This window comes from Aethalodelphis obliquidens, unplaced genomic scaffold, assembly GCF_003676395.1.
Source record: "Aethalodelphis obliquidens isolate GAN/ISIS:26980383/991018 unplaced genomic scaffold, ASM367639v1 scaffold25, whole genome shotgun sequence".
NCBI classification, from domain to species: Eukaryota; Metazoa; Chordata; class Mammalia; order Artiodactyla; family Delphinidae; genus Aethalodelphis; species Aethalodelphis obliquidens.
The window spans coordinates 17620879-17633419 of NW_020837969.1; the positions used below are offsets into that span (position 1 = coordinate 17620879).

Below are 12541 nucleotides of genomic sequence, written 5' to 3' on the forward strand. Positions count from 1 at the left end.
ATAATCAAGTTCAGTTCTTGGTCTCTTTGGTAAATGTCACCAAAATATGTCTTGTAGGAGAGTATGTCTGCTATCTTTAACTTTAAAATCCAATAACTGATATTCACTGATGTTCCTTTATCAATTAATCTCTTCCTCATCTCTACCACCCAAGCTTAAACATGTGGTAGTTCCATAAGTTCAAAATCACCATTATACATTTATTTTTCTTAAAACTATCTCTATCTGCCTCAAGAAGAAGTAACCAAATTCTGGATTTGGTGAATAAATCCATCCAGCACATGACCTTCATGATTTAGTCCCACTTTTCCCAGACTGAGGTCCTAAGTTTTAAAAATGTGCTTTTCTTGAAAAAGTAAACAAAGACATGGTAAAAATACTCAAACAGCTCAATAACAGCTCATTAAATACATGAGCTTATGGCCCCCTTTATTAAATATACCTATGGCTCCATCTTCAAAGGGCCTCTGAACACAACAGCAGCTAGGCTGTGGACTAACAGGCAGGACAAATCTGACCAAAGAGAAAAAGACCTAGCAATACTGATAGTCAAAGCGCCTCATATGAAATGGCCCAGCCAGAAGAGCAATGAGTGGAATCCATTGGCCAAAAGCTCACTCCCTGCACACAGAGCTTCTAGTTTGTTTTAAAATATGAACATATAACAAAAGATTACCAGATATTTGAGAAAAACCTCTAATACGAGACACCTAAAACACAAACAGAAAAATGGAATGAGGTAATGAAGGGAGAAGAAAACTTCAAAGAAACTGAAATTAAATAATCAGAGACAGAATTAAAAGCTGCTGAATATGCAAAACAAGCACAGGAGACAATAAAAAGGTAAATTCAGGGAAAAAAAATTTTCTTCCTATATATATACATACCTATGATACAGACTAATTTACAAATTAGGTACAGTAACTAATAATAAAGTAGAACACTTGTAACAACATACTGTAATAATAGTTATGTGAATGTGGTCTCTCTCTCTCTCAAAATATCTTCTTGTATAAATTAAATGTCTTTTCCATCTTAACGGAGCATTTACTACACTCTGTGGCTGTAACTTTTGCAGTTTGAGGTGTGACAGTATAACTAGCATGAATTTCTTTTTCTTTCTTCACAATTTCAGAAATAGAAGACTCGTTCTTACCATAGGTATTAGCAACCTCAGAATAGTTTTCTTTTCCTTATTAAATTGAAAACTTTTTTTTTTTTTTTTTTTTTTTGCGGTACGCCGGCCTCTCACTGCTGTGGCCTCTCCCGTTGCGGAGCACAGGCTCCGGACGCGCAGGCCCAGCGGCCATGGCTCACGGGCCTAGCCGCTCTGCGGCATGTGGGATCCTCCCGGACTGGGGCAAGAACCCGCGTCCCCTGCATTGGCACGCGGACTCTCAACCACTGAGTCACCAGGGAAGCCCAAGTTGAAAACTTTTACCTTCTCACTTAAAGGAAGCACTTTACAGCTTCTCTTTAATATATCCAAATTACTACCATCACTACTCTTGCACGTTGGGTCCATTATTAAGTAAAATAAGGGTCACTTGAATGTAAACACTGTGATACCATGACATCCATCTGATAACCAAGACGGCTACTAAGTGACTAAAGGGTGGGACACACTGGGCAAAGGGACGATTCACAACCCAGGAAGGACATAGTGGGATTTCATCATGTTACTCAGAATGGTGAGCAAGTTAAAACTTATGGATTTTTTATTTCTGGAATTTTCCATTTAATATTTTTGGACCCAGGTTGACCACGAGTAACTGAAACCATGGGAAGTGAAGCCATGGATAAGGGGGGACTACTGAAATGTATTTTGAAAATTGGTAAATTTCTAGGAGTTGTCTTAGTAAGATGATACCTACAAAATACCAACATTAGTGAAACGGGCTGCTGCAGTGTTGGTTTAATGATTTTAAACCATTTAAACAGTTAGTCTGTAAAGGAAAATTGATATTCCATTCACATGTAAACTTTCTGAAAGTTTTCCAGTACCAATGATAATATTTTATCAATATAATGTATGAATTCCTATTATACACTTTGAGAGGCTTTATGGCTCTATGATGTATTTACTTACAGAAGTGTTGATGAGATTAATTTCTTGGCATGTATTGCTATAGCAGAGGGCATAAAATCAATGGAGGTTTGGTAATCAACAAAGATTTTCAAAGTTTATACGTGACATTTTTCAGAAAGACGTTAGTCCACAGATATACAGAAAAGCAAACTACTAAATTACTTGATTCAAGAGCAAGTGTATTTATTTTAAGATAACATAAGAATGTAAGACAGGTCACTTTACAGTTATAATAAGAACAATAAACTGGAACTTAAATGAAATTCATAATAAGAAATGATTCTGAGAATTACCATAAACCTTTCATCATAAAGTCTTCTGTAAAGAGTATGATACTAAAATTTCATGTATAGCTTCATCTTTCCAAGGAATAGTTTGTAGAAGGAAATACTGAGAATAGCATACATGTATTTAGTACATTACTATTTTCAAAGCACTTAAAATTTTTAAAATTGATGTAAACAACAGTCCAGTGAGATATTTTTACCTCCCATTTTATAGATGATAAAGTTCAAGACTGATAATATGTGGAGAATCACCATAATTTACTACTCTTTTCCATTTTAATTGATCAGAATATTTTATTTATTTGCATTTTAATATTATGCTGCAGTCTTATAAGCAGATGAGTATCCATTCACTCTGATAAGCAATAAAGAATAAAGGTTACATATGTAGTATTCCTTGGGAGAATGGCAGAATTATAAAGAATCTTAATGAGCTAATTCAGTTTTTAATATCTATTTATAGGACTGTTCTAAATAGCAATTTTTCCATATACGCAAGATAATTTAGTTTATAATTAAAGATAAAAGTAAGTTGCATTTTTTCCATTCTTTTAGATAGCAAATAATATTGAGAACATTCAGTGTAAGGTAAAATAGAGCTGGGGCACGTTAAATGAGAAGGTAGACATTTTCATTTAGTTAATCAACTGAATCAACCTGCAAAGCAGGTGAAATTATACTATGTGAAATCCTAAAACTGATGAATCACATATTTCTATATCAATGTAATAAATAATATCAGATAAAGAATGTAAAAAGTCTAAAAATGCATTGTCAATGCTAACAACATATTCTTGGGAATAACATTACTTTTATAAATAGGCTGATGCAGAACTATCAAATTCACCTTTAATAACTTAACAAAAACAAAGTCAGTATTTCCTATTTTCATATGTAAAAGCAAGATAACAGTTGGAGTGTGTGCAGTTTATATTTAGTACATCTTAGAAGATAAATGAACCTATCTTCCACATACAGTATAATTTAAATTCATTGTTCTATTTTTGCATAGTAACTTTTTATAAACTACATTTTTTTAATTGAACAGATTTCCATTAAATCCTATCAAGTTATTTTCTCCAGAAGAAAATCTAATTTTGCTGTTTTTCAATAGAAAGTTTATCTTTTCTCTTTTAAGACATTTTGAAATAATAAATTCTATTTAAAGTATTCATGATTACTGGCTGTTTGGCATTACTTTAACATGTGGTCCTTTCGCAAGAAACAAATATTAACTTCTACCTAATATATACTTCAGTCTGCTAAACCATTTTATATTAATCTTTTATAATACTCATTTTGACACCACAGACACATAATAACAATATGCGATAAGTTACAGAGCCTCAAGATATTATTTTTACTACTGTTATTAACATGTACCATCTGCTATCAGGAGCTGCACCATGTTTAAAACAATAACGACAACAACAGTGACTACTGCTACAAAAACTGCCACTGTTTCTACCATTAATGTATGAGTTTTTTTGAGAAAAAAATTTACATTTTAAATTACTGTATACATAAAATAATATCAGACATTCTGTTGACTTTGGTAAATGAACAAAAACTTTAAAAAAAACTTTATATGATTCAAACAATATATGTTAATTAAGCAATTTTAAAAGTTAAAAGTACAGTGTAAACCATCATATTGTATAGTAGCTTAATTTCTATTTGTGTTTCAAAATTACTTCAATGTAATTAAAAGCCTGGAGATCTATTAACAATTCTAAGGGCCCTAAGATAAATCTCAAGGAATATTCATTTTCTGATAATAAGTTCAGTCTAAAACCAAAAATATGTTGCTGTTCATTTTTAAGTGATCTAGATTCCAGGAGTCATACATTATTTTGAAATGAGACAAATTTCTAATACATTTTTTTAAAAATTAAAATACATTCTTATATAGTCACTGGAAGAATCCGAAGGGAATGAAAAAGTGCAGAGTTCAGTAAATCAAGTCAAAAGCTCAACATGATAACACGTAACGTTAGTAATTAGTAAGAAGATGCATGATAACATGTAACATTAGTAATCAGTAAGAAGATGCATCTTATATTCAAAAATTCAGTTAAAGAAAAAATTATAATTAGCATTTCACCTTTTCCTTCATTTACACAAGTTCTGATCTCAGACCTGCTTCCGCCCTCTGAAGTTTTTGCTTCTTGCACTTTCAAGTAGATAATAATCCTTTAAACTTTGCTTTAGAAGTACCTAATTAAAAAAATATATGTAATACATAAAAGTAACATTTTTTAGGATGAAATTCAGAGGTAACAGCATTAATCATTATAATAATCACAGGAAACAGTAAGGCACATGATAAAAACACGCAACAGCAAGTATAAGAATCAAAGACTTAATCATAAACTATTTCCTTAAATTTAAAGGTTCAGTGTTTTGTTTAGTAACTTGTCTAATCCACAGTCTTACAAAGTTCTAGAATCTAAGTAGTCATTTTTTTCTATGGTTCTATATACTACTACACAGAATCAATAATGTCAATGTGACACTATTACAGGCTGGTTGGAAACACTATCTATATGAACATATAAATGGTATAGTCCTACTATTTTTTTAAATGTTTAGCTTAACTTCTTATAATAAAGGCAATATAAAGTTCCTCAAAATAGAGATTAGGAAGACCTGACTTCTTCTGTTAGCTCAATCACAACAGTTACCACCTTAGATAAGTAAATAAGCCTACTTACCACTAAACATTTTAGACCAGCAATTCCCTAAATGGGTTCCATAAAATATTAGGCTTCAAAGCTACTTTGCAAAATACCAAATACTGCTGTTTTCTTTTAGAGAGACAAATCAATAGTGGCATATTAAGATCTGTAAGTCCTAAGGAACCTACTTAACCATATCTATTATGATATTTCTCATACTTATTTCTAAACAGCTTTTGGTCTTTTAACTAATATACATTGACATCCTATGCATATGTACCACTTTGGTAATGCCACTCTAGACAAATATAAATGTTTTAATCTTGAAAAAAATAGGTATTTGCAAGCATGTAAATGAATGAAAGTTTCACTGCAGAGACCTAATCAGAACCCACAATCAACCAAAATTTTATAGCTATAGTTGACTTTTAAAAGAAAAACAAAAAGAAAAAAGCAAAAACAAATCTCTCATTTTGGAGGTCAGCAACAAGTCTGAGATACTTATTTGGGTTGATACAAACTGAACAAATCTCCCGTATCTTCCTCAACTATTTCATTCCATGGTGATGGTGTAGTAAATAATAACTAAGATGGTTTTGTCATCACACAGAATGAAGCTCAAATTGCTCAAATCCTGGTTTGCAACTTACTAGCAAGTTATCTTGGGTAAATGACTCCCCAAGTCTCTATTTTCTCTGCTGTTAAATGGGATATCTATCTGTAAGGATTAAATGAAATACTACATGTAGAAGAACACCTAGTATAGTGCCAGGCACCCAAAATAACTCTAAAAAAATTTAGTTGCTATTATTGTAGCAGATGTTTGGAATCATGATCCTAAAAAATAGTTACAAATATCCCTTAGATGCTAGTAATCCTAGATTATAAAAATGCAATCTGGATTCATTATATTGTATCTGCTCAGATACAAAACTACAGGTTAAGCAGAAAAATTTTCAGTCACAACATTCATGAGAATTCCAGTCAGATGAGTAGTTATTCCAGTTCATTTTTAGATCACAACTTAACAGTGGCAAACTAATGCTTTGTTATAATAACTATTCTTAAACTGAATTGTATGGTGTAAAATGAAATCATTAAAAGACTAATTCTTAACTTGAATTAGTGACCTAAACATTAAAAATAAATTATAATTCTATTTCTTTCAGCTATTACCTAAATGTTGTAAGAGAAGAATAAATTATGACCCTTCTTTTACTGTTACTGAACAAATTTAGACAAACAGGTGCTAACATACTTATCTGCTATGAAGTTCCTTCTTCAGACAGGATTTGAAAGTGGGATACTTCTGAACTGTTTTATAACCCTGTGAAACAGAGTATTAAGAGTGTGCAAATGTAAATAAAATGTTATGGGGTCACAGATATTCAATAAATAAGGCAAAAATAAAAATACATAAAATCTAAGAGAGAAATACAGTGTCAAGGGTTTATAGCATAGTTTTATATTGGGGTGGCCAAAAAGTTTGTTCGTGTCTTTCGTAACATCTTACAAAAAACCTGAACGAACTTTTTGGCCAACCCAATATTTTAGTTTGATCTTGCTATTCTAAAATATTTGAGGAAAAAAATGATTTTCAACGCATGCCCTTTTAGGCATTTGTGCCATCACCGCAAATGTTAATAACTAACCACTAGGTGGCAGTTAAGTACACGGTATCTTTACCAAGACAGTTGGGATTTTAAGAATCCATTAAAAATCTTTAAAAACATTGTCTCAGATGAATCTTGATTTTTTGGTACATATATATATTTTTTCTTTTTAAATGTATAATGCTCAGGGGTACTGTTACCAAAGAGGGAAGATTGAATATTCTAGCTGTTAATCATATTTTTTTTTCTTTTTCCATTTGTGGCACATCCAAATACATTAAATGTGTAAACATTCATTGATTTAGGCTACATTTCATTCTTTAAAACATACTTCTGAGAAAAATCACTGAATTTCTTGTAATTATTTTGCAGTATAAGATGTTAAAAGGAAAGAACAGTTCAACAGACAAAAAAACATTTTTTACCTCATTTTCCATATAAAAAGTACTGAATATGCAGTGACTTAAGAACCTCACGTTGCCTAGTGGAAATCTGCATCATATAAAATGAGAAATAGTGATATTTCTTTGTATACTAGCAAGTCTTAAACAGCCAGTGTGCAGACTGAATCAAAATATTTGGCAACATTTCCCCCCCACAAACTGGGATGAAGACATTAAACTAATTGAATATGAAAATAAGTTATTAAAAATTCACACTGATTTTATATTTAAAAAAGCATCACCTTTTATCTCTTCAAATTGTTTTTGAAAATAGGTAGGGCCTTATGTTTTTTCTTTTCAAATATAACATTTCCTGTTTATATCCTTAAAAACTTATATAAATTGTTTCTGAAACTTAGATGGATTTTTTTCTTTCAGTTTTTAAAAAGGATGGCAATAGGGTTGAAATTTATAGGTTTACCCGGAATCCTCTATGGAGTCTGTCTTTCATAATTCCAATGAATTCTTTATAGCTTAATTGATCATCTTTGTCAACATCAAAAATCTTAAAGACTGTGTTCACTAAATGTGGTGAAAGTCTGAGGCCAGTGGCTACATAGACGGCACGTTTAAATTCATCTAGATAAATGACACAGAAAAGGAGTAAACCATTAACATTATTTTTATAATATGTGTTAATTACTAGCAAGGTTATAAAAGAAGGTTTTTTTTCTAAACATGGGTCATGATCTTATGTAACATAGCACTTTTCATTAATCATGCCATCTTTTTAGGGAACATAAAATTTTTTGCGGTTTTAATTAAAAGGGCCTACTATCAACCACAGATACTTTAGAGGTTATTAAGGTGAATAAGTTCTCAAGAAACTTACAGTTCAGATGGGAGATGACACACATGCCCAAATAATCATTACACAGGACCACACAAAAAGCAGCAACAAAGCGCTATGAGAATTTGGAAATGAGTGGTTACTTGTGGGGTAGCGTGGCGTAGGGAAAAGAGAGAGAAGACAGCGATTAGGGAAGGCTGCCGCTTTGTATCTGAGTTCAGCCCTGAAGGATAAAGGATTTCAGCTTGTAGAGATGAGAGGAAATGGCAGATGATGACATGAAAGGACAAAGGTGGGGCAGGGCACAGGAGCACAAGGCATGTTCAGAAAATGAGCAGCCTGGACACCCAGGAGCTGGGGAAGCTCTGCGGGGGGGACTTTGAGGTGAGGAACCTGTACGATCTTCAACAGGCAATTGGGGAACTGAAGAATTTTCCATAGCAGGTGTGTCAGGGTTAATCTGTTTTAGGAAGATTATTCTGTGAGTTGTCCAGGAAACGTCAGAGAGGAGAGTGGATAATGGCAGGAATACCACTGCGGTGGCTACAGCAATAGCTCTTTCTAAGGGTGATAACGTGAATTAACGTGCTAGAAGTGGCAACAGAAAAAAAAAAAAAAGAGACAGATCTATTCCTAGCACCTGCAAGAGTGATTTTTTTCATTTCGTTTCATTCAGTTCCACAAAGTAAAAGAGCAACTTTCCATTCTGAACCAGCTAAGCAGATACTGACTTTTTCTCTTTTTGAAGTTGATTAGTAGGTTTACCATGGCAGTAAAACATTGGCCTGTTAAGGCAGGGCTCCCAAAGGTTTTGGTTTTAAAACACTAAAATGTGTTAAGAAGATGCCTTATTTGAATATCTAGACCAGTCAAAGGGTGAAATATGAAAACTTTTCAGTTTTTAGGTTTCTCTTCCTCAACGAGTAAGTGAATGAAGCTATGCGAGGGATTCACTATCTGTGTTTTGGGGAAAGAGAATTATTAGCACTTAGAGGCTCCGGTTTGCCTTGTCCCTAGAACTTGGTAATAAAATAACCAGACTGTCCTCTGAGATTGAACTGGGGGATTAGCACTTATTAGATTATGGCAGACACGGGTAAAATCACCGTAAAGACATAACCAGAAAGTCCTCATATGGCAAGAATATTTAAAAACAATATGGCCACGAGGGAAGGGAAGGTGGGTCATAGCTACAGAATGCTGGGAAAAGGACTTGACTTGTTAGTCTACCTACAGGGAAAGAATGAGCTGGTCCTGAGGACTACAGCATTCAGAATTCTATGGCAGTTGTATTTTTTGGTAAATCAAGCAAAATTGACTGTCATTTTTATATATCGTTCTTAAAACTTGGCTAATGTAAGTCCATGGCTAAGAGGTGGCTCTGTTGACAAAATTCAGGTTTCTGAGCCAGCAGAGAGTGTGGGTAAAGTCAGTAAGACAAACAAATAATATGAATATCACCCTGTGATGATGTTTGCGGCATGGCCAGCTGGCTCTTCTATAGGGAGACACATATCTCCTCGAGGTTACCAAGCAGCCATGAGGTTTCTTCCTCTTTAAACCTTTACAAACATCATTAGCTTTTCCCATAATATGCAGTGAAGGGCAATCATAAATTTAATACAAAATAGTAGCATATTTTCCTAAATTTAGCTTAGGGAAAACAAATTTCCTGTTGAAGTATACACCAAACCTTCAGGCAAACTGATGGCTAATATGATATATCTAGTTAATTTGTTGTCAAAGTCACCAGAAGCAATGTAGGAATATGGTTTGCTTTTAGTTTTTGAAAGTTTGTTACTTACCTTGCCCTATAGAGCGACTTGCAAAATTATACATATTCAAGGCTATTGCAAAGTCTTCTAGGTTGTTCAAAAACTGGAAAAATGACCTGAATTCATCAAATGTAATGCCCTATATTGGGAAAATATATGTAAATATATTTAGCATTGTCAAATTGATTTAAATAAATATCTACGCTTACTAGAAATAAGTAGACTGAGCATCAGCAATATATCTTGTAAGTATATATTTCCAGGGTACCTTCTGAAACCTTCTTTCTCCAAATGAAATGTAAAAGTCACTCAAATTTTTTCCACTGGGTAATGTTGCTACTATTAGCAATGATAGGTGAAAATATTTTTAAAACACTGTCATATCAGCACAAAGTTAAAGAAAAATGCTACAATAAACATAAATTTAAAAGTTTCCATTTTTGGAAATTCTCACTTCAGGCCTGAATTTCTTAAACTTTAAAAGTAAGTATGATCATTAAGAAAAAAGAAGAAGAAAAAAAACCCTCTAAAAACAGTTTCTCGGGCTTCCCTGGTGGCACAGTGGTTGAGAGTCCGCCTGCCGATGCAGGGGACACAGGTTCGTGCCCCAGTCGGGGAAGATCCCACATGCCGCGGAGCGGCTGGGCCCGTGAGCCATGGCCACTGAGCCTGCATGTCCGGAGCCTGTGCTCCACAACGGGAGAGGCCACAACAGTGAGAGGCCCACGCACCGCAAAAAAAAAAAAACAAGAAAAACAACCAAAAAAACCCCAGTTTCTCCTGTACATGTATTTCTCCTTAAATATATTTCAGCATTAGGTCATTAATGTCTTTATAATGACAATGCAAAATAAATATGTCTAATAAGCCAACAGTCGTGTATTTTTACTTGTTCCTGCCATGATAAGGCTGCCAGAATAACAGGAGGAAGTACAATGACTGTAGCAGAGCTCTGGGAGGCCCAACACAGGGCTTCTGGTAGGGTCATGGAAAGGACTCTGGAATTTCATTTAGGTAAATTGAAATTATTGCCACTGCTATAACTTCAATTAAACAGGAAAGTGACTTGAAATAAGCACAATGTTTATTGCCACTGCTATAACTTCAATTAAACAGGAAAGTTACTTGAAATAAGCACAATATATCTCTGATAATACGAATTTGGATACAAAGGGCTGCATTTGCTTGATGTGTTCTCCTCAGCAAGATGAACAAAACTGAGAGACAAAGTAAACAGAGAACAAGCAGAGGGCTGAGAGCTTAGGCGTCACAAATTCTGACCTTACTACTGGGGTAGCAGGGGAAGGGAAGCTAAGGAGGTGGCACTGGAAAGCTGGGCAAAGAACCAGAGAGTTTATTTTCATATAAGCCAGCTACTGATTAAGTGATTTATTATCAAAATAATATTATCAATTTGTTATTGAAATAATAATACCAAATTTTAATACACATTAGTTCCACTTCAATTATCACCCCTCTTTACTTTCAAGGAGAATCATCACTGTCATTTCTCTTCACTTTTTCTTTTTCTCTTTCCTTACATTCATTTATGGCCATTCCAACTCTGGATTCTGCTTTGTGATCTGATCCCCCCTGCCATGTTTTCCAGACAGGACTGTTTGACTCAATTAGGGAGACTGAGCCAGAAGGGGTTTGTCTTGATGTGAAGAGCTTGTTGCCAGGGAAACTGGCCACTGCTCTGGTTCTGTATCAGTTTGTGCTGGATCAGCTCTCCCAGCAACAATCTCTGTGTCAGGGTGACAGGTTAATGCTGGTAAAAGTGAAAAACAAGAGGATGGGATATTTTAAAACAAAGTGTAAACAAAAATGTCAATACTTTTAGGGAGCTTAAAATTAAAAGGAAATCAAAGAATGACAGAATACAATGTTCTCCATCTGAACCTTTGGATTTTTCAAAATGGGGATCTCATGTTTGGAAAGACAGGGCAAATTCAAAACCATACAGTAATTGTTTTGTACAGATTAAACTCTTTGTGTTTGTAAATTGAAAAACAGGGCATTCATTTTGACGGCAATTATTTAAAGCAATCCATTCTTAACAGAAGTGAGGGACAGACAGTCTGGGGAAGTGGCAGAGAGACAGGGGTATGGCCATTTCTTCTCCCTCCCCATTCTTATTCCCAGAATCACTTCTGTAATGAACCACTGGGACTTGAATGGAGTGTGTCCTAATCGTTAGAAGTGGAGTAAAAAGAAGTAGCTTACATTGTAACAAAAATAAAGTGATGATAATATCTGACGACTTTAAAGTATCAAAAATACATATACTGAGAGTCCAGAAATAAACCCAAATATCTATGGTCAACTGATTTTCAGTAAGGGTGCCTTGTTCTCAAATTGTCATGATATGTGATTTGACCTGTCTGGTGATTCCCTGAAGGACCAGCACAGAGGCTAACTTTTGTTTCACCCTTTTCCCCTTGGACTAGAATGGCTTTCCTGGTGACAGTGACATCTATTAAAACATTTAAAGACATACACACTCTATGCCAGCCTGGGGCAAGGGACGACAGAGGAGACAAGTGGCAGACAGAATCCAAAAGCCTGGGAAGGAGGAGGCTGAAGAGAATGGTTACTGGGAGAATAGGGGCTCACAGCGCTATTGCCTATACTTGGGAAATTGGACATGCCCAGGAACTGACACATGCTTTAACAGACCTGAGAGGACCCTAGGTTACCACCTCTGGCAGATATGTGAGCTCTGTGAAAGCAGGAGGTGAAGGTAAATAAAGGGGCTTAGGTAGCCTGGCGTAGTGTTGAAGGAGTGCTCCAGCTCACAGCTTAACTGCAAAGACTGGGACAGTACTATATTTTTTTCTTCTTGGCTTCAGGCATTTAAGGAAAT

At 34.6% G+C, this 12541-nt stretch overlaps 1 protein-coding gene across 1 annotated transcript in view; it reads right to left on the reverse strand.

Moving 5' to 3' along the window:
- Positions 1–2251: 2251 nt before the first annotated feature.
- Positions 2252–12541, reverse strand: part of MICU3 (mitochondrial calcium uptake 3) — an 87694-nt gene continuing 77404 nt past the window's right edge. The window contains exons 12-15 of the mRNA XM_027122713.1: positions 9706–9814; positions 7532–7689; positions 6313–6381; positions 2252–4593 (exon numbers count right to left, since the gene is read on the reverse strand). Of these exons, the coding sequence (XP_026978514.1) occupies positions 6313–6381; positions 7532–7689; positions 9706–9814 (336 nt within the window). The 3' untranslated portion in view covers positions 2252–4593. The remainder of the gene's footprint in view (positions 4594–6312; positions 6382–7531; positions 7690–9705; positions 9815–12541) is intronic.